The sequence below is a fragment of the Gymnoscopelus microlampas genome (assembly GCF_963454915.1).
Source record: "Gymnoscopelus microlampas genome assembly, chromosome: 2".
NCBI classification, from domain to species: Eukaryota; Metazoa; Chordata; class Actinopteri; order Myctophiformes; family Myctophidae; genus Gymnoscopelus; species Gymnoscopelus microlampas.
In genome coordinates, this window is record NC_139939.1 from 20,806,674 (window position 1) to 20,834,533 (window position 27,860).

The 27,860-nt window shown below is 43.0% G+C and overlaps 1 protein-coding gene across 3 annotated transcripts in view; it reads right to left on the minus strand.

The window, feature by feature from the left end:
* The window catches only part of sh3pxd2aa (SH3 and PX domains 2Aa), a 184,585-nt gene that overhangs the window by 47,617 nt on the left and 109,108 nt on the right, over window positions 1–27,860 (minus strand). For all 3 annotated transcript variants that reach the window (XM_084044248.1, XM_084044247.1, XM_084044249.1), the window contains one exon: window positions 22,289–22,417. In XM_084044248.1, coding sequence (XP_083900374.1) covers window positions 22,289–22,417 — 129 coding nt within the window. The remainder of the gene's footprint in view (window positions 1–22,288; window positions 22,418–27,860) is intronic.

A 27,860-nucleotide genomic window follows, 5' to 3' on the forward strand; every position in this document is an offset into this window, starting at 1 on the left:
CATTTTGATGGTAATACTTTTGTGCGTATGATCAGGTAACATTTCTAATACGGGGTATTTCTACATTGTGGTATTGCTACTTTAACTTAAATACAAACTCCAAGTACCTCTTCCACCACTGCTAATTAGAAGCCGAGAAGGAGGAAACGCGACTCGACAATCACCTCTTTGGATTCCGTCACAACAGGCACGTTTCTCTGAAACGCTTCTAAAAAGGCGTCATTGCGGATGCCTCTGGATGACTGGCTCTCCTCGCTGCCAACCCCTCTCCCCTCCCCATCCCCTCCCCCCCACACACACACACACACAAAATGAGAAAGCGAAAGGAAAGGAAAGTGTTTGGGTGTTGCTTTTGGACCAGGAATGCCGTGTGCAATAGTCTACTAGGCGTGCTTTGAAGGCCCAGCCAAACATCTGCTGGTCACCCACACCCCCCTTCCCTTCTCTCGCACGTCGTTCTCCCCCTCCCCTCTCTCTGTTTCTTAACCCGTGGTGTGTGTGGTAGTTGGCATACGTCTGAAATGTTCAAATGGTTTAAAAATGTTTCAGAATGTTTCAAATAACGTAAAAGACTCAAATCTAAAACAAACCGACTACAAGCTCACAATGCGTTGCAACGTGTTGTGAGCTTGTAGGTCGACTATTTTTGAACAGGGCCTAAGTGGTTAAACCACTTTGTATCTGATAGGTGGCATGTACACATTTTTCAAAAAGTTTCAAATTTTTCAGAATGTTTCCGTATAATAAAAAATATATATTTTTTTAATTCAAAAATGTTCTACAATTTCTCAAACATTTTCACAACACGTCACAACACGTCACAAGCTCTTATCGGCTATTTTTGAACATTTCTGAATAGGGCTTAAATGGTTGAATAGCCAATCTCCTCCATTCTTTGTGAGCGTCTTGCTTTCTCTTTCATGTGATCTCTACCGCTGTTTTTCTTCTTCCATTTTTTTTCATAGTTTTTCATAAATATGACTCCAGCTCAGCTCCAGCCCAGGCTCACAGTCCATGATGAGCACACATGCAGGCTCCATTAGTGCACCATTGTGTTGTGTGTGATGATGACAATCACAGTCTCTTCACAGGGAGAGAAACGATGAGAGAGGCACTTGGTTATGGTCTGCTGGGGTATGTATGCATGGTGTAATGGAGGCTGCAATTAGCGCTGATGTGAGAGCGACCAATTACAGCCTGTACCCATGCCTAGTGAAGTATTAATATGTTGTGTGTGTGTGTGTGTGTGTGTGTGCGAGAGAGAGAGAGAGAGAGAGAGAGAGAGAGAGAGAGAGAGAGAGAGAGAGAGAGAGAGAGAGAGAGCTGCAGGTGCTGCTATGTAAGCTCTCTGATTTATTTTCCATTTATTTTTAGTTATTCTCACCTGCCTTATGAATCATGTCGGGGGGTAAAAATCCCCATTTGGGTTATGCCAGCTATAGCAAGAACATACGGTGTATACAGTATATACTGTACGTGCACACGCACGCGCACACACACGTGTGTGGTGGCCTTACAGGTTTTTGCTCTACTGTGCACCTGGACAATAAAAGGAGCTGACATCAAACAGGAAATGAGCTCTTATGTTCAACAACATGTATTATTGTTTAGTTTGAGGTCCACTGCATGGGCTCAGCCAAGGTACACAGCTCGGTGACATGCGCGCACGCACGCACGCACGCACGCACGCACGCACGCACACACACACACACACACACACACACACACACACACACACACACACACACACACACACACACACACACACACACACACACACACACACACACACACACACACACGTTTGTATTTCCATACTTGTGAGGACAGCGACATTTTAGGACGGTGGTTTTATGAATGCCATTTAAAAAACAAAAATTGTGTATGACAACAACAAAGTATAAATCAGGCTTAACTCCAACCCTAATCCCATAACTAGTGGGTTTTCAACCTTTTTGGGGCCAGTGGTCCCCTATCCAATATCCAGGTCCCTTCATTAGGGGGAGGGGGGAAAAAGGGGGAAAAAAGTATAATTGTATGGTCATAAGTCGTCTTTGGCAGTGTGGGCGTTTGGACGATGTCTCGTCATAAAGTCGACCTTGGCAGTGAAAGAGTTAATCACAAACAGCAACAAAAAGCAATACTTTGGTGCAAGTACCAAACGAGAAGCATTCTTATAATGAACAAAAAATGAGTTTTCAAAGAAGTACGGCTTAACTCCCAAAAGGTGTGGACTGCAGACTTAAAATATTTCCAAGGCACTCGGTCTTTGATGAAAAAATATAGGATTTATTTTGAGCAAAGCAACAAATTATGACCAACCCGTATTGACCTATAGGGTCTTCATCAGGGGGAATGGTTCCACTGTAAAATACAGAAGAGCATTATGGACTGTGCTCAAGTGATCTGTGATTTACGAATCTGTGCCAGCGAGGCATTTGCTGTTGCTGTTGGTAGTCATAAAGGATAATTCCTTTTAACAGGTCGTTCATGAAAGTCCTTACGGTCTTGTTTCCAATGAGAACCTGTGAGCAATTAGGGGTTAAGAGTCTTGCTCAGGGACAAATTTCATTTCATCGACACATATGCTGGCTTGGCCTGGAATCGAACCTGGGGCAACCAGGGCCTCTGGCTCCCTAGGCGGGCTCACTAACCACTCAGCTATGGGCTGCCAGTTCCCACCTGATGTTATGTGGGAGCTCCGACTGCTCCAGACCATACTGAATAACTACTAGCTTGGATAACATCTTCAGACTAGGACTTAAGTCTAAGATGTACAGGTAATCATTAAAGAGCATAATACGATCTCCCACCATGCAGTAGCACTTCCAAAACATGCGAGATGGGCCTTTTCCCCTGGTCTTAACCTTCTTCCAGGAGAAGGTCTCTGGATTGAATTTCCACAGAGCATTGCAGGTCTGTTTGTTTTGGCCACCAAATATGTACAGCTCTCCATTATAGGTAATAAAGGCTGAATGACCCCAGCGTCCTTCTGGGAGAAACTGTGCAGAAGGTGTGCTCAGCCAGCAGTTGGTCTCTGTGTCAAACACTGTGATGTTGTTGAGGTACGACCACGGGCCACCTTTGCCCCCAAATACAAACATCTTTGTCCCAATGATGGTGGCAGAGTGGCCTGATAAAGGAGGTGGTGGAGTGCCTCTGGTGTTAATTAAAGACCAGACCATCGTGGTGGTGTCCAACTTGCAGAGGTCATTGGTGAGTCCAGTCTTCTGGGTGTGTCCTCCATGTATAAACATGACCTTCCCCAAGACACAGGCTGAGTGGTAGATCCTCGCCTCTGGAAAAGTGCCAGAAATCTTGACCTTGAACCATCTGTGGGTGTCGACATCAAATGCATAGGGTAGGTTGCAAAGAGAATACCCTCCTCTCCAGATGTAGATGATATCTTGTATCAGCACAGCTTCTGTGTGGCCATAGTGCCATAGACATTCTTCTCTACCCGTTGCCACTGGGGGAGCTTCACCCAGCGTAAAGACACTGTGTTGAAAATGTGCACATCAAGCGGAGACACGTCGCCAAAGCAACGGCATACACATTGTGCTCCACTGCAACATAACTGGATGCCTTTGGTGCTCCATTCCGTCCATGTACCGTCCATAAAAACATTCCTAACACTGTTAACTAAGTTGGATTTATCTAGTCCTGCTCTGTAAAAGAATGTCCTGATGTGTGCGCCTTGCTGCTTGTTGGTCCTGTGGCACAAACGTCACAGAAGGTTTGACAAATCCACAGACTGGGTTTGCCAGTCAAGGAAGCTGATTACTATTGATGTGCTGGTATTGCAAATTGAATCCCCACGCTACACGGCAGACTGTTCTGTAGTGTTGATGAATAATCTTCAGAGGTCAGACTCGCCGGTAAACGTTTCTAAATGACTTTTGTTCGTGTGACAATGCATTTTAAAGGATAATGTCGTTGCGTGATGACGTCATTACTTAGAATACCGAATGACGTTACTCCAACTGACAGTCGTCGGGAAGATGTCAACAGAACATCAGCACGTCGTTAAACACATTACAAGTAGGGATGGGACGATAATCGTTATTATCGTTTATACGTAATGAAAAAAATGCTCACAATAATCGTATCGGAGATTTACATTTATCGCGAAATTGCCCTCCATCATACACTAGGATGAATTCGCTTTTGTTGAGCTGCAAATTCAGTACCAACGCGTTGTGAGCTTGCAGATCGGCTATTTTTCCCCCTAAGAATAGGGATGCTGGGGGTTCAAGTGGTTAACAAAGGTGACATTTTAAGTTTTAAGCATATTTTGATTATCGCGATATGGTTAATCACAATTATTTTTGGCCTAAATAATCGTGACTTGCAATTTTCATATCGTCCCATCCCTAATTACGCCATCAGACCAGGAAAAATGGTCCTAAAAATAGTCTATTCATCAAATTGTACTATGCAAACACACACGCGCACACACACACAGCCATCAATAAGGAGGTATGGTGACTTGAACCTGCTAAAACAACAGCCCGCCCTTCCACTCGGCTGTATGTACAGATGTCTCCCCAATATGTACTTCATTACACGGCCACCTTTTTATTTATCCTGTTCCGGGCTGGCTCATTGGTTCATTTTCACAGCTGCTTAACCCCCCCCCCCCACACACACACACACACACACACACACACACACACACACACACACACACACACACACACACACACACACACTCTCTTCTTCAGCCTTGGCCAAAGTGACTGTTGTTTTTCCACAGCCAGTCATGAGCATGTGTAGGCAGACTATAGGCACATGTGTAGACGTTCACCATAACAGTCTGAAGCAGGGATTCTCAAACGATTCAGCTCGAGACCAAAAACTCCCTGGGACCGACACGTACTCAAATATTTTATGAATTAACCACTTAACCCATTAAGACCTGAAGCCGATTCTACAAATGTCTTCTAAATCCCAACAGTATTCTTAAAAACATATGTTTCTATATCAGTGGTGCTCAAACTTTTTCATGTCAAGGACCCCCAAAACTATATGTATTTGGCCGCCGACCCCAAAATATTTTGTTCCAGGGACCCAGAAGCAAAGATTTGAGTAAAAAAGTGTTAGCTTTAAAATAATATATACTGTATATTCAAAGATTTGCACATTTTCATGATTTTTCTAAAATAGCAGATCTACAAGCTCGTAGCGCGGCACTCGGTGCCGCGCTACGAGCTTGTATATCTGCTATTTTTTAATAGCCAAATTGTAAAATAACAACATAAATGTGTTCCAGGTCTTACTATTTCTTTGTTTTTTGTTGTTGTTTTAATTAGGACATTTGAATTGAAATTGATTATCAAGTAGTTTAACCAAATGAACCCTATTCTGAGCGTTTCATAATAGAGGAACATTTGGACGAAAATAGCAAATCTAAAAAAAGCTCACGACGCGTTGTTGTGATCTTGTACAGATGGTCTATTTTCAGTGAAGAGATTTGGTGTAGAGGGGAAAAACATGCCATGTTTGCTTCTTATGGTGCGTTCAAGTGGATAGCATGCATGTGTCATGGTGTCAGGTTGATGCATCATCCTTTGGCTGCCTCTGTATTTCCAAACCCTGCCTCACATCTCATCTCCTGGGTTACCAAACTTTTCAGGCCATGACCTCCCAAAAACAATCATATTTGAACTGGGGACCCCCCAAAACAATCATATTTGAACGGCGACCCCCCAAAATAATCACATTTGAACTGGGGACCCCCCAAAATAATCACATTTGAACTGGGGACCCCCCACCCTGACAAGCACTTGGAATTGTAGGCATTACATTTAGTTTGACTCGGTTCCGCCGATAAATATTGTGAAAATAGCCAAACTACAAGCTCACAACGCCTCTCTTGTAGATTGGCTATTTTCACAATGTTTGCCTCTGTCCTACGTAATATTTGACCATTGAAAAGGTCTTAAAAGGCCATACATTGTAACTTTAGAAATGTGCAGATACCCTGTATACACCTATAATGTATGTTGGTTTGTTTACTGTTAACTGTTGAGTGAGAAAACAATGTTGCACATTAAGCTAATCATTTAGGGACCTACCAAAATAGTTTGGGGCCAATTAACCACAATTATATTGAAACCGCCATATTTACAGCACAACCTCTAACAGACTAAATCTGGCTAATGTAGGTCAACTGCTCGAGAAGCATTTTTTGTATCATTTTTTCCCCTGTATGATATATCAACGAATCTAAACGAACAAATTCCAATAGATGTTTCATGATCGACTAAATCGATTGGTCCGATTGACCACCCTGTATTATACTTCGTTGTACAATGGTGGCGTGCGTTTTACAATAAGCGTTCATCAATCAGAATCGAGTTTAAAATAATCGTGATGCTGATTTGAAATCATCTCATCTCCAGTAGGCACACAGTATTTATTTAGAAAAGGATGATTGCCACGGCATCTGTCTCACTATAAAGCCTGCTCTCTCTGTCTGTTTCCCCTGTCACTCTCTGTAAATCGTTGATGTCGGGCAGAAACCTCTTAAGTCCATATTCTAACACAAAAGCATCCAAAGTAGCAGATCCACAAGCTCGAAAAGCTGCGCAAAGCGACACGTTTTGAGCTTGTAGATCTGCTACTTTTGCCATTTTTGAATTTGTATCCTGAAAAGTAACAGTTTTAGACATATGAGGTTTCCACACGACAGAGACAATATAAAGCCGTCTATTCTGCTTGTCCCTCTGACTGTCACTCTGTCACTCATCCTCTCTGGCTATGTCAAACTGATGAGAGACTGCAAAGGCTCCGTGTGTGTGTGTGTGTGTGTGTGTGTGTGTGTGTGTGTGTGTGTGTGTGTGTGTGTGTGTGTGTGTGTGTGTGTGTGTGTGTGTGTGTGTGTGTGTGTGTGTGTGTGTGTGTGTGTGTGTGTGTGTGTGTGTGTGTGTGTGTGTGTGTGAGAGAGAGAGTGAGGGAGAGAGAGAGTGAGGGAGAGAGAGACAGAGAGAGAGAGAAAGAGGAGGGGTATCCAGTGGATTTTCTGCTCATTCGTCTGTTTTTTATTGTTCCTATTTTCTGCAGAACTGGATTTACAGGGACTGGGTCCTGTCAAAAAGAACTCCTCTCACACTCCCATATGTGCAAATGATGCGGCTTGAAGCTTGTGTGTGTGCGTGTGTGCGCGTGTGTGCGTGTGTGCGTGTGTGCGTGTGTGCGTGTGTGTGTGTGTGTGTGTGTGTGTGTGTGTGTGTGTGTGCGTGCGTGCGTGTGTGTGTCTTTAGTGTGTGTGCATCGCTTGTGCATTTGAGAGAAAGTGTGCTGAGGAGTTACTGTTCATTTTCCCCATATCTCAAATGTAAACAAGAGACAAATGCACACATACTGTATAGCTCTCAACGTTTGCACAAACAGTTCATATCCTCACTTCACAAACATCTCACACACGCGCACGCACACGCACACACACACACACACACACACACACACACACACACACACACACACACACACACACACACACAGCTTTCCTCAGCTCCAGCTAGCTAAGGTGTGATATCGTAGCTGTTGGGTGGAAACCTTGAACTGTATGTCCAAAATGGTTATTTTTTAGGAAATGCCAATCTTTTTTTTTTTTTTTACATGTGTTCCAATTGATCCAATAAAGTGAAGTTATTTAGTCACAAGCTCTTGTTAATACTTTTCATTGGTTCAGTATTTATAAACTACATGGTACACATCAGGTGGTGAAGGCCAACTGTGGCCGAAACGTTGTGTACCATGTAGTTTATGTGTTTTAACCCATTAAGGCCTGAGGTTCCGATTCTACAAAATGTCTTCTAAATCTTTCTTTTCTATATCAGTGGTCCTCAAACTTTTTCATGTCAAGGACCCCAAAAATTATATTTTTGGCCGCCGACCCCCATCTGAAAATATTTCGTACCAGGGACCCCCAGAAACAAAGATTTTAGTTTTAAAAAATATATTAAAACATTCAAAAATAGCAGATCTACAAGCTCATAGCGCGGCACTCGGTGCCGCGCTATGAGCTTGTATATCTGCTATTTTTGATTAGCCAAAGTGTACAATAATGGTTTAAGTGGTTACACCGATGCGTTCCCGGCTTTAATGGGTTAAAGTAAACAAGATACTGAGGAGCAATGCTGTTGTGCGGACTTTTATTCTTCTAAACTGTCATTTAGAGTCCAGCACCAGCAACGAACAGGATGTGCACAACCCACCGTTTTGAACTCAATATTTATTAAAAAAAAAAACAGACTCAAACCAACAGACAAACCAACAGACTCAACAAAAATTGCTTGTAGATCTGCTATTTGTGCTACTTTTCTGTGACACTGTGTATGACGAAGCAGGGCATTAAAAGTATACGGAGAAAAAAAACATAAAAACTAGAATATGGAGATACGAGTTTTTCTGCCCGACGACAGCAACGATATATATGGGCATGTGGAGAGAGAGAGCTGCACACACACATTGAGCTGATAATGGCAGCCAGCCACCTCCAGCCACTGTCAATGCGGATGATTTATGCATCGGTTTTTCCCTACACCGCACGTCAAGGTGGGCCACGGAGTGAGAGAGCTCCTGAATTTGTCGCTCTGTAAAGCTATAGTGCTGTGACCCCCCCCACCCCCCTCCCCTTCCCCCCTTTACAGGTGGAGCCAACTCCTCCGTAGCTCCGAAATACTTGCAATGAACTGGCCCATAAAATGCTAATGCCTTTCATATGGGCCAGGCTTATTCTTATCGCTGGACGTATACCGTACCTTTTATTTCGCACTACCTACTGTAGGAATGGAGCCCCCAGGAATACAGCCATGGCTGCAGTTATATAGGCACTTTTTTTTTTTGCAGGAGGAATACCTTTCTGGAATCATAAGCTTGATTTAATACGTTTTACAAAGCAGATGGTTGTCATTGTTTATTTACCGGCTTGTACAATAGCCTCGCTCCCATGTATTATTTGGTCAAATATAGCCTGTGCTGTGTTAGGTTCGAAGTGTTCTTGAGCAAGAAAGACACAGAACAACCCCCCCTAAACAAGTTGGTGTCTTGCTTGGTTTCCTGTGCCGTCGGTGTGTGAATGTGTGAATGTAACGCACATTGTAAAGCGGATAAAGGCGCTATATAAATGCACCATATACCATTTAAACTGCTATTCTCTTGGCCTTGACAATAATGGGAAAGGTTTTTCCACTCCCTTCATATTTCTATAGTTACTGTAGCCGCTTAAGCCAAGTATACTTCGCTGTACGGATAGCAAAAATAGGCCATCTATAAGCCTATAAGATGGCCTATTTTCCAAATTCCACAAATGTCCCACAAAATAGCAGATATACAAGGCCACAACGCGTCGCTTCGCGACGCGTTGTGGGCTTGTATATCTGCTATGTTTGGGACATTTTTAGAAAACCTTCGCCTATAACGGCGTGCCCAAAATAGGGACGCCAGGGTGAAAGTGGTCAAACACACTCACACTTTGACGCCGGGCCAGTACAACCACCGTCTCCTACTGTTGACCACAGAACAGCTCTACAATAACACACACTGAGGGCTTCACATTCCTGGCACAAGGGCTACAGCCAGTGGTTCCCAAACCTTTTAGCTCAAAGACCCAAAAAGAGAAGTTAGACGTTTGCCCGGGGACCCAAACTACGGTGAAAACAGCAGATCTACAAGCTTGTAGATCTGCTATTTTCCCTACCTCTTGAACATTGTTAATTTATTGTTAATTTATTTATGGATAAAAACATATAAAAACATGTATTTTATTTTATTTATTATTTTTTGGGGGGGAAATGTTGGAATAGTTTTTAGTTGATGAAAAGTTGTGATTATTTTTGTTTAACCTTTTTTTCTTTATCTTTTGAAATAATATACAAATATATTTTAAATGTAAACGTAAAAAAGGGCATATTTACACGCGACCAATAAAAATTGGTCCGCGACCCAAACATGGATGCCGACCTACTGTTTGGGAAACAGTGGTCTACACAGTGTTCACACTGGTGAGGGAGCGGCCATAGCCTTATTCATTCACTTATTAATTCAAACCAGATTTATTCCCTGACAGTGTAGGGTTTGGAACCATCAACTTTTCGAAGAGTTTGATAATGCTTTTTAACCACTAGTGGAAAGTAACTACTACTTTTACTCAAGTGCTTTTGCTTTACTTGCGTAAGTACGTTTTCTCAATAATTGATGTACTTCTACTCCCCTCCATCTCAGAGGCAAATATTGTACTTTTTACTCGACTACTATTATTAAGCATCTTTATTTACAAGTTACTTTGTAGATTTTGATTATTACAAAACATACCCATTAAGCCGTATTACGCCATATTTACATCGCTATTCGAAAAGAGCAGATCCATAAGCTCACAATGCATCGCATGTTCGTACTTTTTGTAATTTCACTAGAGTATTATACATGGTGCTATAGCTACGTTTACTAAGTGCAAACTCTTCCTACCACTGGAAGAGTTTGATCATTCCCGTTAACCACTGCAGATTGTACTGTAGTAAAAAGCCGGACCCCCCATCTGAAAATGTTTGTGCCAGGGACCCCCCAGAACAGAAGATTTGTGAAAAAAAAAAAAAAAATCGAGATGTTTCAAAACGTTTTCAAAAATAGCAGATGTGCAAGCGCGCCGTGAGCTTGTAGATCTGCTATTTTTGAACAGCCAACATATAATGGATAAAGTGGTTAAAGTGATTGTGATGTCGCACTAACTCATTTTGCTGGGGGACCCCCTGGAAAACCCCCAAGGACCCCTGGAGTTCCCCGGACGACACTTTGAGGACCACTGCTGCAGTGAGCATGCTCTCTGTCCAAACAGTGCAGGCTTTCTCAAACCAGGAGCCTTACGCTGTAAGATTTAATTAGCCTAGCTTAACTCTTGCGGTGTCAAGTCCATTTCCCCGGGAAAACCGGCGTCCGGCGCCTCCGCAGGCAAATGTAAGCCTTTTGCCAGTGGTGTAAAGTAACTAAGTACATTTACTCAAGTACTGTGCTTAAGTACACTTTTGAGGTACTTTTGCTTTACTGGAGTATTTCCAATTGTCTATACTTTACTTCTACACCGCTCTCAAAGGCAAATATTGTACTTTTACTCCACTACAACTATTTGAGAACTTTAGTAACTAGTTACTTTGCAGATATAATATTATTACATTATAAAACATACATTAACCACTTCAGTCCTATTTTATACCTAAGCTGTTTCAAAATAGCCGATCTACAAGCTCACAACGCGTCGCATCGCGACGCGTTGTGAGCTTGTAGATCTGCTATTTTCAAACGTTTTAGTACTTTTACCATTGGCACTTTAAGTACATTTTGATGCCAATACTTTTGTACTTTTACTCAAGTAAACTTCTCATTCGGGACTTTTACTACCGCTGGCCTTTTTTTGCGTTAGCATTAGCACTATAGAAGTCAACTTGAACGTGCGGTCCCCCAAATGGTTCTGGACAGCTCCAACATGAACTGCATCAAGACTGTCAAAAAGCCAGACGTGCATCATAGCGTCTGGGAGGCAGACGGAAAGCGAGAGGTTGCTGTAACTGTACTGTTGTGCTGCTGTAGCGTGTAGGTGAGTACAGACGATAGCCAGAAAGCCAGAGCGACTTTGAGGAAGTTCATGGTGTGAGGCTGTCGTACCATACAGTTAACTGACTGCACATAACAGTACATATACATGGTCCCTGGTATGTGTGCCGGTCTGCCCTGAGATTGAAATAACCCACATGTTGTGAGCTGGTCTGGACAGGGCCCACACGGAGGAGGACTTGTAATGGAGCCACTATTTACCTCTTGATCACTTTAGTATGTGGATACTGTACTGTGTTGATGGCACACGCGCACGCACGCACGCACGCACGCACGCACGCACGCACGCACGCACGCACGCACGCACGCACGCGCGCACACACACACACACACACACAAAGCATCCGTGTTAAATGCTGAAATGCAGAACTATTTCTCTTTAGCTAAAAAAAAAATGACCTTGCTGCAGAATCTGAATGATTTGATGATTTCAAACAAGGATTGCAATTGGAGGGAGGAGTTAAGGTGAGTGAATGGTCTTCATATAAAGTGGGTCGTCATGAAGTTCAAGGTTCATCTATTTATTGTTATGTATAGGAGCTGCAGTGACACATTATGAATCTATATCACCGAGCCTCAGTCACAACAGTGAGATGAGCCAATACACAAATATAGCCTTGAGGGAGACACAGACAAGATACTGATGGATGTGGCACGTACGGGCCACTTCCACTGTTTGAAATGTTGCTTGTTTTCCTCTCCTTGGTATAACCTGCAGCCAGTGGTGGAAAGTAACTAAGTACATTTACTCAAGTACTGTACTTAAGTAATTTTTTTAGGTATTTGCACTTTACTAGAGTATTTCCTATTTCCAATACTTTTACTTCTACTCCACTACATCTCAGGCAAATATTGTACTTTTACTCCACTACAATTATTTGAAAACTTTAGTTACTAGTTACTTTTCAGATATAAATGATTACATTACAAAACATGAACCACTTTAGTCCTATTTTAGACATAGGCTATTTGAAAATATAGCCTATGTATAGGCTGCCCTATAGCGTGTCTGATATCTGGTCTAGAGGGGCGGGTTCAAAATCTCCGGTGAAAAAATCTGTGAGATCCCATTGGTTCACCGATCTGTCCGTCAGCCCCGCCTCCTCCCCCAATGTGCAGTGTTGAGAGCCCTGACGTCACAACATTTGGAGCGACGCCCACTGCACTCTGGTTGGTTGGGCAAATGAAACACATATGCCAGGAACGTCAACAGAGTGGTCCAGGCTCTTATTTTTGAGCAAAAATAAAAAATAAAAGCCTGGAGATCGAGGCTACTGGGAGGCTGGCTTGGTGAAGTCTGATCCAGAGATTTCTACAGCATGTCTGGCTCAATGATCCCTCCACACAGACCCAGCAAAATCTCAGGAAAAAGACCAGCTTTCATATTAGAAACGAGCACGGTCAGCCAAACCAGATTGGCTGAGCAGTAGATGAAAAGTGGCCAAAACCTCAAGTGTTTCTTGGCCTTCTCAAAAACAGCATTTTTTACCTGCTGAGAGTTTTAAAAAGCTGAACAGGGAGATTTACTTTAAACGTTCTCTACGGTGAATTGTATTCCTGAAGTCTAAACTTCTTGTACAAATTTTCCAAAGTGGCCGTTTAAGCTTTCTAATTTCCCAAGAGGGGTGTAGTCTATGGGAGAGGCAGTGAGAAGTCTGATCTGTTTAGATCAGTGCTTCTCAAAGTGAGGGTCCAGGGAACCCTCAGGGCTCCTTGACAGGGTTTCCAAATTGACCTTGTACAAATGGAACCAAATCTCTCAGTTACGGGTGTCCTTGAAATCAAATAAAAACGTTTGAGAACCACTAGTTTTAGATCAATTGTGACAAATTCCCCTCAAACCCTGGCAAGGAAGGCTGAAATATTCAGTTGAAATGGGTTCTCCGGCTGGCTTTGGTCGGCACCCTAACCCAGCGGATCTTGTTTGCAGCTCAGCATCAAGCCTCTCCTGGCAGATCCATTAGGCTCGGGTAATGAAACGGTGGAAAGAAAGGGGATTTTATTTCACATTTGACATTATTCCCCCTGTCTTTTGATCACACACAATGGAAGGGCCAATCACATGCATCTCCTATTCATTTTCTTTTTTTAAATGATGATGACCAGAACGGCACTAGCAGCGCCGGGACTCGACGAGAGGGCAAAACTGGGCGAGAAAAGATCTGCGGAATCGCTGTCCGTAACCTTGTGAGATCGTCCGCACCCCGTCTATCAAGGACGTCAACAGGATTGTTTTGGTTATATTCAAGTCTTACGTATTTGGAATGACGCAACGTAAGTCGTTTTCCATTCCACGGCTATTACTGCCACTAATGTTCTTCATACGCCATGAGTACATGCTAAAAGAGTTGATTTTATTCCGATTTTATTGTTATCCACACTGTTGCGAAAGCTTGAAGTACAAGATCTAATGTGCACTGGTGGGCCGTGAGGCTATTGCTACAAATAATGTAATATTGTAATGAAAATATAACATCCTCCTATAATTCTACAAAGCTCTGTGAGCGTGGTGTGAGGGTGGTGAGCGGTTCCCCTCAGTGGCTGGAGCAATTGATCTAGATTTGCACACAGCCATTGACCATTACCATGTGCACGGAACAGCGAAGCCCGTTTTTTCGCTTTCCCCAAATGTCTGCTGTTTATTAGCGTTTTTGTGTTGGCTGGCTCCCGGGTTGCCAGATCATGTGCGCATATCCCCCCACGGGTATGGACTAGTTAATATAAAACATTACATAGAAAAGAAAAGGAAAAGTCATGGTATGTTTTCTTCTTTCAGAGCTCACAACGTGTCACAGCGCAACATGTTGTAGAGCTTGTAGATCGGCTATTTGCCACCCAACGCAGCATAAATTAAGTCTTAAGGACCGTTCACGCAAGTGTTATATCGTCTTTGTCGGGTGTAAACCTCATATGTCCAAAACTACTACTTTTCAGGATTCAAATTCAAAAACGGAAAAAGTAGCAGATCTAGAAGCTCAAAGCGGATCTCCTACATTTAACACTTTTTGTGTGACGCTGTAGTATGATCAAGTAGGTCGCTAATTTATGAAAAATATGGAGATACGAGATTTCTGCCCGACAGCAACGATAAGAATAAAGATCTAGTTTTAAAAATCGTTCTGACTCAAGTGGATAGCAGCGTCCACACACCAACAACTATGGTGCTTATAGCATTGGGGGGGGGGGGGTACCAGGGGGTCCCCAGCAAAATTAGTTAATATAGCGTCACAATCATTTTAACCACTTTAACCATTATTTTATACTTTGGCTATTCAAAAATAGCAGATCTACAAGCTCATAGCGCGGCACTCGGTGCCGCGCTATGAGCTTGTAGATCTGCTATTTTTGAAAAATCCCTGGCACAAAATATTTTTGAGATGGTGGTCCGCAGCCAAATACTTTGGGGGGTCCTTGACATGAAAAAGTTTGAGAACCACTGGCTTTATAGTGTGAACGGCCTTTTTAGTCACCTTCAGTTCATTTTAAGGCCACACAACAACCTACTTTTAGCCCCGACAACACGCGGCCGTGGGACTTCACTTGGTCATGCGTGCTGGCGGATTAGTTTTGTTTCCATGCTGCCTAGAGACATTCCTCAGTCCAGACGCTCCGCGGTTCCCATGTCCGAAGAGGAACCATGAGGGAGCAATCCAGGACAGTGGCCCAGACACCAAGAACACAACGGACACGGCCCGGAGGATCCCAAACCCTGCGTGACTGTCCACCTTCCTGAACCCCCCCTTCATAAATCTGTCCTTTTTAACTAGTTAGCAGCTTGTAAATCTGAGGATGCTGCTGCCTGGATGCACACGCGTGATCCTATAGAATGCATGTATGTGTGCAGTTTGTGCACGTGCGCAGAGGAAGGAAGACACGCACACACGCAGTGGTTCTCAAAGTGAGGTACGGGGAACCCCCAGTGGTACTTGAGGGGGTTCCAGGGAGTCCCCAGTTTGTTAATATAGCATCAAAATCAGTTTACTGATCTTACATCGTCACGCGATGTAAGATCTGCTATTTTTTTTTTAAATCACAATTTGAATGAAAAATGAATATTTTGACACAAATCTTATATGGGGGTCCGAGGCACAAAATATTTTTCAAATGGGGGTCCGCGGCCAAACACATATTAATTTGGGGGTCCTTGTCAAGAAAAGGTTTGAGAACAACTGGTCTAATAGTACTGACACACACACACACCTACACTCAAACTCACATTCATGATACTGTAGTATTCAATACAAAGACTTGCTTTAACTTGATACAAACACGTTATGTGGAATTAGACAGAGGCCTTCAGGTATGTGTATATCTGTATGACTGTGAATGCGCTCTGCTGGCCTGACACTATCACTTATATACAGTGTGTTTGATAAGAATCAATATGTGCTGCTATATGTTTGCTCTATATAAGCAGGGTTCACAGAACATTTTCGCACACGGAAACGTTTTGAGCTTGTGTGGATCTGCTACTTTTGATGCTTTTGTGTGACGCTGTAGTATGATCAAGTAGGGCGTTAATTTACATAAAAAACACACAAAGTTAAAATATGGGAGGTAAGAGGTTTCTGCGACGATATACACAGTACAGTAGGTTTAAGTGGCTAAATGAGAGAACAGGAAGTCTGGCATGTAGGCACTTCTTTCTTCTTACATGCACGCATACAGTACGCGTACAGTGCACACACACACACACACACACACACACACACACACACACACGCACGTGGACAGCGGTGGAAAAAGTACTCAAATGTTTTACTTAAGTAAAAGCATCAATACTGCAATGTAGAAGTACTCTGTTACAGGTAAAAGTCCGGAATTAAAAATTTACTTGAGTAAAAGTACAGAAGTATTGGTATCAAAATGTACTTAAAGTACTAAAAATGTAAAAGTACTAATGTTTGAAAATAGCAGATCTACAAGCTCACAACGCGTTGCGATGCGATACGTTGTGAGCTAGTAGATCGTCTATTTTCCAATAGCCTAGGTATAAAATAGTGGTTAATGTATGTTTTATAATGTAATAATGTATATCCGCAAAGTAACTAGTAACTAAAGTTTTAAAATAAGCGTAGTGGAGTAAAAGTACAATATTTGCCTCTGAGATGTAGCGGAGTAGAAGTAAAAGTATAGACAATTGCAAAATACTCCAGTAAAGTAAAAGCACCTCAAAATTGTACTTAAGTACGGTACTTGAGTAAAAGTACTTAGTTACTTTACGCCACCGCTTGCGGATGGATGCACTTTTTGTTGACAAGAGTACAGTGAAACAGCTGGTGGTGAACGTGAGCGTGCGAGGCCAATAACTTCTCACAGGGGTATAAGAACAACATCCCACGTCTACTCAGCTGAACCCGTGACTGGACCAGGGTCAAGAGTGCAAGGAAACCCAAGAAAAAAACGGCCGTGGCCACGGTTTTAATTGTTCCTCGTTGAAAAATCTGCTACGCATCATGCGGACCGTATACTCGAGTGCCGACAGCGTGTGAGAAAATGTATCGCTCATGCGGTCTAGGGTCAGAAACCTCGTAAGTCCATATTTTTCGACTTGTTTTCTCCACTGTGAATTAATGCCCTATACTTCGTCATGCTACGCACCTGGCGGTGTCACGCAGAAGTAGCAAAAAAATAGCCGATCTGCAAACTCACAACGAGTCTGCTTGTTTTGCTATTTTTTTTAATTGTTTTTTAACCCATTGAGACCTGGAACGCATCTGTGTCACTTTTTGATTTGAGCAAAAAAAAAGCATTATTTTACACCTTGGCTAGTTTTGAAAAATTGTGAAAATAATGTGCAAATCCTTGAATATATATTGTTTTAAAGCGAACATTTTTAACTCTAATCTTTGCTTCTGGGGGGGTCCCTGGAACAACATATTTTGAGATGGGGTCGGCGGCCAAATAGGCTACATATAATTCTGCGGGTCCTTGACATGAAAAAGTTTGAGCACCACTGATATAGAAACATACGTTTTTTTCAAAATACTGTTGGGATTTAGAAGATATTTGTAGAATCGGTTTCAGGTCTTAATTGGTTAATGTTAAAGTGAAGGTGGTTAAGCGTGCCTGCGGGTTTTATAAATATTGAACCAACGTGAAGTATTAACAAGTGCTACTAAATAATACCGACATTGGATCCATTGGAACACAGGTTTTTTTTTTTGTCTCCATTTCCTGACAAGTAACAGTTTCATACATACAAGTTTTCTACCCAACAGCGAAGATATACGATATCGCGATCATAACCGGGGGAGAGGGAGAATAGTTGGAGAGCTACACGAGATGTTTGAGAAATTAAGGCCTAATTAATTGGCCGTATGGCGACCCAAAATGACTGTAACCGTTGCTACACTGGACCTGTCACAGGCAATAAGCACCACGCAGTCTGAGCAGCTAGAGGAGAAGCCTTTTTTTCCACGCGGGGAAGGGGGGCTGGGGGGGGTTCAGCATTATACGAGCCCTACGATGTGTTTGACTTGGCGTAGCCTTCTACTGATGTCATCATCGTCATCATCATCATCATCATCATGCCCCCCCCGCTGCTGCTCCAGTTCTTTTCTGGGCCAGGAAAGGACAACCGTGCAAAAAGTAAGCTCAACTCAAATGCTCCTTTTTCAATAGCGTCACCCCCGAATCCCTCCTCGCATACGGAACCCCCCCCCCCCCCCCCCCCCCCCCACTGCACACAGATTTAAGTCGAGCTTCGTAGCTACATCCCGTTGGGACCGGTAAAATCCCGATGTGATCAGGCACGGCTCCCTCCGGAGGGGAGGGGGGAACGTGGGGCGTAATTACATATTTTTTTGGCATGAGAAGAGACCGCTTTATTTGTTGAATATTCATGAAACAGAAATGTTTAAATGACACACATCCTGCTCCTGAAGAGCTTCTGGCAGGCTGAATGAGACGGGGATAAACTCTTACTTCCTTAAGTAAGAGTTGACAGCAACGGGCTGACATTGAAGCCTCACTAACGAGGCAGAGAGACAGAGGCCGAATTAAAAGCATCTCTAGTTCTCAAACTTTTTCGTGCCAAGGACCCCCAAATTGATTTACATTTGTGGTACACTGAAGTGGTTAATGTATGTTTAATAATATAATATGACATAATAATAATCAAAATCTACAAAGTAACTAGTAACTAATCTTTAGTAACTAAAGATTTCTAATAATTGTAGTGGGGTAAAAGTACACTATTTGCCTCTGAGATGTAGTGGAGTACAAGTAAAAGTATTGGAAATTGGAAATACTCGAGTAAAGTACAAATACCTCAAAATTGTACTTAAGTACAGTACTTAAGTAAATGTACTTAGTTACTTTCCACCACTGGTCGCTTGTAAGATCTGCTCCTTTTGATGCCTTTGCGTGACGCTGTAAAAAGTTAGAATACAGCGATTATGGAGAGGTTCCTGCCCCGACAGCAATGATATAATAAGTCCTTTGCAACTGCTTGGCATTTGGCAGAATGTGGGTTATTATCTCACTTACAATGAATGGATTATAAACACAGTGTAAAAGCCCTGCTGGCCCACAGGGACGGTGTGTATAGCATCAACACTACATGGAGCCACACAGCTGCAGGGCCAGAGCACAGAGCGCCTTGGAACGCCGAAAAAACTAAACCCTTAACCCATTCAAACCGGGAAAGCGTCCGTGTAATTTTTAAGATTAAAAAATAGCAGATCTACAAGCTCATAGTGCGGCGAGTGCCGCGCTATGAGCTTGTAGATCTGCTATTTTTTTTTTGAAAGATCGTGAACATCTGTGTAAATCTTTGATTAAATATATATTTTTAAAGGGAACATTTTTAACTCAAATCTTTGCTTCATGGGGGTCCCCGGAATGAAATATTTTGAGATGGGGGGGTCCGCGGCCAAATACATATCATTTTAGGGGTCCTTGAAGTGAAAAGATTTTATATGACTATGCATTGAATACCAAGGACCTCATTGGAAACAAGACCGCGAGAATTTTTTTGAACAGACATTTTAGACTAAGTATTCTAAATGTAACTGTGCTGTTTTACATTTTTCCCCAATAAAATATTCAATCAATCAATCAAAAAGGTTTTGAGCACCACTGATATAATATAGCAAACATGGGTTTCCCAGAAAACGTTAGTATTTACAAGACATTGGTAGAATCGCGGGCTGGGTTAAAGCTCGTTACGATGGCAAAAGTGACTCATTAACTCTCGCATAATTACTCAAAGATGTGCGAGAGAAGATGTACTGGGAGAGACAGAGAGGCGATCACACGCACAATCAGCGCACAGATAAGAGGGGAGGACACGTCGGGATACTGCACGAGCGTTTAAGGGGCGAAGCGCTGTTGCAGACATTGGGAGCTTCGCTGTATACTGCTTTCTCATCTTTGAGTTGTGCAAGCTGCTTGGCTGTCACCGGCCGAGCATGGAAAATGAGATGCAACGCTGGGGATTGCTACACACAGAGCGTCAGTCAGAATGTGGAACGACGGCAGTGAGCTGAGAAATATGAACTGCTGACTCTCGCCCGAAATAAACACGTTATTCCGTTTCCATTCTTCCGTTAATGTAGGATTCAGTCACCGCAATGAGATCTTGTAATTCCTTCTTTCCCCCCTGTTTTTTGTTTTGTTTCTTTTTGTTCTTCAAAACTTCAAATCTGTGAGAGGCATTTGGAAATTTGGGGTCAGTGAGCACTGGCTAGCAGTGGTGTAAAGTAACTAAGTACATTTACTCAAGTACTGTACTTAAGTACAGTTTTGAGGTATTTTTACTTTATTGGAGTTTTTCCAATTTCCAGTACTTTTAATACTCCACTACATCTCAGAGGCAAATATTGTACTTTTACTCCACTACAATTATTTGACAACTTGAGTTACTAGTTACTTTGTAGATTTTGATTATTATTACAAAACATACATTAACCACTTCAGCCCTATATATATTTTGGCCATTTGAAAATAGCCGATCTACAAGCTCGTAATGCGTTGCGGTGCTACGCATTATGAGCTTGTAGATCTGCTATTTTCAAAAGATTGTTTTTTGAAAACTTGTGAAATGGGACATTCTGCATAATTCTGCACAAGTACATTTTGAATTCTGGATTTTTGCTTGTAACAGAGTATTTCTATATTGCAGTATTGGTACTTTGCCTATTGGCATGTTTGCCTATTGGGACGTTAGGGTTCATGGGGATTCAAGTCATTCACCCAGCTGAATGACATTTAGGAACAAAATGGACCCTTATGGCTCTGTAACTCTGAGAGTGCAGGGTCCATTTGTACACTCTCAGAGTTACATTAACACTGAGGGTATTGGGATATAAATGGCATCAAATGGGGGTCTGTGGCCTAATGCATATCATACTGGGGGTCCAAAATCATTGCTATAGTGCCACGCAATACAAATCTTCTCTTATGGGGGTCCAAGGCATATCTTTTCTAATGGGGGTCTGCAGCATTAATACATGTGTTTGGATCAATATGGGGGTCTGCAGCATTAATACACGTATGGATCAATATGGGGTCTGCAGCATTAATACACGTATGGATCAATATGGGGTCTGCAGCATTAATACACGTATGGATCAATATGGGGTCTGCAGCATTAATACATGTATGGATCAATATGGGGTCTGCAGCATTAATACATGTATGGATCAATATGGGGGTCTGCAGCATTAATACATGTATGGATCAATATGGGGGTCTGCAGCATTAATACATGTATGGATCAATATGGGGGTCTGCAGCATTAATACATGTATGGATCAATATGGGGTCTGCAGCATTAATACATGTATGGATCAATATGGGGGTCTGCAGCATTAATACATGTATGGATCAATATGGGGGTCTGCAGCATTAATACATGTATGGATCAATATGGGGGTCTGCAGCATGAATACATGTGGATCAATATGGGGGTCTGCAGCATGAATACATGTGGATAAATATGGGGGTCTGCAGCATTAATACATGCATGGATCAATATGGGGGTCTGCAGCATTAATACATGTATGGATCAATATGGGGGTCCTTGACATGAAACACTTTGAGAACCACAGACCTAAACAACAGAACCTCAAGGTAATGCCAAGAAGACCCACTATGGAGATGGGAGTCTGGGGAGAGAGAGAGAGAGAGAGAGAGAGAGAGAGAGAGAGAAGAGGAGGAGAGAGAGAGAGAGGGAGAGAGAGAGAGAGCACGCTGGCACACGCGAGAGAGGGAGAGTGCAGCGGAGGATTCTTGAGGACAAAGGGCAGAATGGAACAAATCGTCTCAAGAGTGAGAACCATGAGAAGAGACAGAGAGAGACACTGACAGACAGACAGAGGCAGAGAATCTGTGTGTGTGTGTGTGTGTGTGTGTGTGTGCGTGCGTGCGTGCGTGCGTGCGTGCGTGCGTGCGTGCGTGCGTGCGTGCGTGCGTGCGTGCGTGCGTGCGGGCGGGCGGGCGGGCGTGCGTGCGTGTGTGCGTTTGATAGAAACCCAGAAAGCCAAACAGAAACAGCAAACATCAGACAGCGGTGCAACGTCTGCAAAGCGTGTGGCATGACTGCATGTTCACAGAGTCTCCTCCTGTGAGAGTCCACAGCGCTCTGTCAGAGAACGACCCACACCACACACACACACACACACACACACACACACACACACAACAACAACAACAGAGCCGTCAGACTCACCGCTCTCGCTCTTCTCGATCACGTCCACCGTCTCCCCGGCCTTGAGGCTGATCTCAGAGTTCTCCTGCCTCTCGTAGTTGGCCACCACCACGTACTGCTCCAGCACCATGGGCTCCGAGCTGTCGATCCCTGAGGGGAAGAAACAGGCCGTCAGCCAGCGGCCGGCGTGTGTAGCCCCCCGCCGCGAGCGCCCGCCGGCACCGCCGCGGCCGCCGGCGATGCCGCGTTGCGCCCGCTGCGTCGTCGCCGCCGCCATCCGCCAACCCCCCCGTCGCCGACCAATCAGAAGGCGCCGAGCTCACGACCTGGCTGCATAGTAATCCCGAGCGTCCGCTGGCCATATAGCTGCGCCGCCGTTGTCCTCGTCGTCCCGCCCGGCAACCGCCTCGGAGAGAGAGCGCCGAGGAGGACCCTCGGAGTGAACCAAAACAAAGGGGGAGCGGAGGGAAGGGAGCAGGGGGTGAAGAAGAGGGTGCAGGAGGGGCCGCATCCTTAGGGGGGCCGCCTTCACGGGGTCTCCATGATGTGGACCCCGACTCTGACTGACTGACTGACTGACTGACTGGGGGGCTTCAAGGACGGAGAGAGAGAGAGAGACGGAGGGACGGACGGAGGGAAAGAAAGAGACAGAGGAGAAGCGGAGGAGGAGAGAGGGGAGCTATTAGCGGGCCGGAGGTTGGAGGAGGACTGGGGGGAGCAGAGTCAGTCAGTGGAAGAATGGAGAAGTTTTCAATCTGTGGAAAATCAACAGTGCAAAGGGTTGAGAGAGAGAGAGAGAGAGAGAGAGAGGAAAAGCCTCCCCTCTCTGCTGGGTTTGGTAGACTGCCGTTAGGATGGGGGGGGGGGCCGGGGGGGGGGGGGGGTCGGGGGGGTGACGAACACACCAATCATGGCAGTCGACACTGCTGGCCTTAAATAGAAACATATGAGTGGGCTAGGGGAGAGAGAGAGAGAGAGAGAGAAGGAAAGAAAAAGAGAGGGAGGCCGGGCCTATGTTTATGCGAAACAGAAGAAGAAAGCATTTCAGTTGGGTTAGGTTGCTCTACTGTTGCTCTACTTTTCCTCCCTCCCTCTCTCTCTCTCTCTCTCTCTCTCTCTCTCAGTTTAACCTCTTCACTGCCAGCAATGACTTCATGTTGTTCCCAGGTTCACACAGTGCATGTTATTTGATGTGAGTTGCAGACACACAGCTGACTGCCATGTTTTTGGTCAGAAAAACGAGATGACGCGCGGCCAGGCGCTCATGATGAGGGGCTTTTCAGCAGATAATCATCTATGTCACACACACCGTCTTTCTGTCTTTCCAAAGCATCCCACATTTTTCTTATTGGGGGGGTGTCTCTCTATCCCAGTGGGTTCTCAGCCTTTTCCTGGATCGGGGGCCCACTTGAAAATCTCGAAAGCACCCATCTGACCGCTTGTGTTAAGTGGTCAGATGGGTGGGCCGTGTGCATTTTTTCAGAGCATGTTCATTTTAACGAACGATCAATCGATCGATTGTGTTCAGGCCAGTGGTGTAAAGTAACTAAGTACATTTATTCAAGTACTGTACCCTATTTTATACCAAGGCTATTTGAAAATAGCCGATCTACAAGCTCACAACGTGTCGCGATGCGACGCGTTGTGAGCTTGTAGATCTGCTATTTTCAAACATTTTAGTACTTTTACTTTTGGTACTTTAAGTACATTTTGATACCAATACTTTTGTACTTTTACTCAAGTAAATTTTGAATTCCGGAATTTTACTTGTAACAGAGTACTTCTACATTGCAGTATTGATACTTTTACTTAAGTAAAACATTTGAGTACTTTTTCCACCAATGGTTCCGGCTTGGATCAATGGAAGTACCACTGCATACTTTCAATTCCTAGTTATGTGTCACAATGACATTTTTCAAGGTTTTAAAGAGAAAAATACTTTTTTTAACATAGAATGTTACATTATCAATAAAATGTTTTGTGTTTTGCCAATTATTTGGGGACCCCACTTGCAATATCTTCACGGACCACCAGTGGGCCCCGGGCACAATAAGGTTGGGAATCACTGATCTTCTTTTTTTTTTTTTACATCACATGGTCTTCTGTCTTTTTGAACCACATTTTCTTTCTGGGGGGAGTATTGCTGGGTTGTTTGTGTCTCTATCCGTAAGCATTTCCTAACATCAGGGGAGAAGGGGGACAACCCCACAAAACCACCGACAAACTCATGTTTTCCTGGGCGGCCTGGATCATGATTTCGTCTCCGTCATGGTGGAAACCTCACATGTCCAAAACTGTTACTTTTCAGGATTCAAATAAAAAAAATAGCAGATCGAGTTCAAAACGCCTCGCTGAGCTTGTAGATCTCCTATTTTTGATCATTTTGTGTACTATGATCAAGTAGGGTGTTAATTTACGTCAAAATATGGAGATAAGAGGTTTGCTGCAGGGCTTCTTACTGGGATGCAAAAACCTTTGGACCTAAACTGATGCAAAGGTACTGATGTCAGAGGTGTAAATAAAGATGAAAGCGTGCGGTATGTTGGAGTCATCAAAATGGAGATCACGCAGTCCATTCCGCTGCTCTGGAAGAGTCAGCAAGCCGAGCGTGCGTGCGTCTGTGTGTGGTGCAGAAACCGTGTCACCACTTAAACCCTTTATCGTTGCTGTCGGGCAGAGAAACCTCTTCCTCCTCCTAGTATAACCATAATACCTGATGATTATGTTTTAGGGGGGGGGGGGGGATCACTGAAAATCACGGCACCCCGTCTTCAAAAATATGTATATTTTTTTAAAATATTTTTTTTTTTAAATGTCACGATTTTTCAAAAAATAGTAGATCTACAAGCTCATAGCGCGGCACTCGGTGCCGCGCTATGAGCTTGTATATCTGCTATTTTTGAATAGCCAAAGAAATCGAATGTGACACAGATGCGTTCCAGGTCTTAATGGGTTAAATTAACACCCTACTGTACTTGTTCATACTACAGCATCACACAAAAGCATCAAAAGTAGCAGACGCGTTTCGAGCTTGTAGATCTGCTACTTTTGAATTTGAATCCTGAAAAGTTTTGGACATATGAGGTTTTTCCACCCGACATGTAGTGAAAATAGCCAATCTACGAGCTCACAACTAGATCTGCTAGTTTAGCAGTTTTTTGGGGGAAAAAAGGATAAAAGTTGTTAATGTTGAGTGAATGTGTTTCTCATAGATAAAGGAAAGACAATCTGATTAGTGCTGATGACACAGCAGGCATGGGAACTGAAACAAAAGTCAAATCATACCGTGCAAACACAGATATGAATGACTGACAGTTACTGTGTCTAACAAGAAAAAGGACAGGGAGTAGAGCTGTGTCAGCAAATGATTCTGTCGTCCCCCAATTTACTGCAGTCAGCTTTTGTATCATTTTAGTTAACCCATTCAATCCGGGGAACGCATCTCTGTGATTTGAGATTTCTTTGACTGTAAAATATAATGCTATAATTGCAGATCTACAAGCTCGGCATAGCGCGGCCGAGCGAAAATGTGTGCAAATCTTTGAATACATATATTTTCTAACGGAAGATTTGTAAAAATGTTGTGTTCCAGGGACCCCCCCAAGAGGCAAATATTTCAGTTACAAATGTTTGCTTAAAAACAATATATATTCAAAGATTTGCACTGATTTTTAAGATTTTTCAAAAACAGCAGATCTACAAGCTCATAGCGCTAGGAGCTTGTATATCTTCTATTTTTTGAATAGCCAAAGAAATCTAAAATGACAGAGATGCGTTCGCCCGGATTGAATGGGTTAAAAGGATTGGCACTTGAACATTAATTATATTACCGCAGATAAGTTTTGTCTGTGTGCTTTTGAAGGCTTGCTTCATTAAAATAAAATAATAAAAAAAAGTCTCTCCTCTCTCTTGTTCTAACAAGTAAAGGTTTGGGCCTAGACAACTTCACGCTGCGTTTTTTTTGCACAATTACATGGCAAGATAACAACCTTTACTTATTTTTTCGGAGACAAAGGATGTCAGAAAACAGTTGTGGGTCGTGTTGCTCGATTGAACAAAACCAAGTGATTCGGAATATATTTAAGTATAGCCGACCTCTTCACGTGTTCCTGGCTTTATTAGAAATACCTTTTAGAGGGGAAAAATAGTGGAGGTGACTGGTGAATAATGGAAGTTTATTTCAGCTTAAATGTTATAGTGTTCCAATTTCAGTTCCAATTTTGTCTGCTCATTTCTTTGTGTCGTCACTTCCAATTTTGCTTGTTTGTCGTGTATCCTGTATGACATTGGTTCTCAAGTTGGAGTCCGGGGTCCTTGGGGGGGTTCCAGGGGGTCCCCAGCAAAATGTGTTAATACAGCATCCCAATAATTTTAACCACTTTATCCATTTATACGTTGGCTATTCAAAAATAGCAGATCTACAAGCTCACAGTGCGTCACTTTGTGCCGCACTGCGAGCTTGTAGATCTGCTATTTTTACTTTTTTTTTCTTTTTTTTTCTGAAAAATCTTGAAAGTATTGTGAAAAATCTTGAATATTTTTGTAATATTTTAACACAAATCTTCTCTTCTGGGGGTCCCTGGCAATGGGGGTCCGCGGGCCAAACATATATCAATTTGGGGGTCCTTGGCACAAAATAACCACTGCTGTATGAGATCTCTCTCCTGATCAGACCTGAACATGTATGTTTTGTCTGTACTAAAGCGCTGGAGAGATGGGGAGAGCCTTGTTACGGAACAAACACTCTATAGCAATGTAACTATCACTTTTACCCTCCCTTTAAAATAATCCAAGTAAACCTCTTAAGCCCAATATGAAGTATTTGTCCCTAATGACATCAATATGAAGTATTTTCCCCTATGACATCAACCAAGACAGGGATGCCAGGTTGAAAATGGTTAAATAGGCTGCCTTAAAAGTATGCATTAAAACAATGACATCCTTGCCAAGTTGTAAAAATAAAAAGTAGGCCATTACAGAAGCACTAAGCATTATAACGTCTCTGTCGGGGGGAAAGCTCATATTATGTCCAAAACTGTTCGTTTTCAGCATTCAAACGAAAGAAAAGTAGCATAGAAGAGCAGATCGACAAGCTCAAAAGATCTACTATTTTTGGATGCTTTGGTGTGACGCTATAGTATGATCAAGTATCGGGGTTCATTTACATTAAGACCTGGGACGCATCTGTGTCACTTTTTGATTTGCTACAAAAGCATTATTTTACACTTTGGCTATTCAAAAATAGCAGATATACAAGCTCATAGCGCGTCACTGAGTGCCGCGCTACGAGCTTGTATATCTGCTATTTTGGAAAAATTACGAAAATGTGTGCAAATATTTGAATATATATTGTTTTAAAACAAACATTTGTAAGTCAAATCTTTGCTTTTGGGGGGTCCCTGGAACAAAATATTTTGAGATGGGGGTCGGCGGCCAAATAAATATCATTTTGGGGGTCCTTGGCATGAAAGAGTTTGAGCACCACTGATATACTGTAGAAACATACGTTTTTTCAGAATACTGTTGGGATTTAGAAGATATTTGTAGAATCGGCCTCAGGTCTTAATGGGTTAAAAACACAAAAAAGTCATAA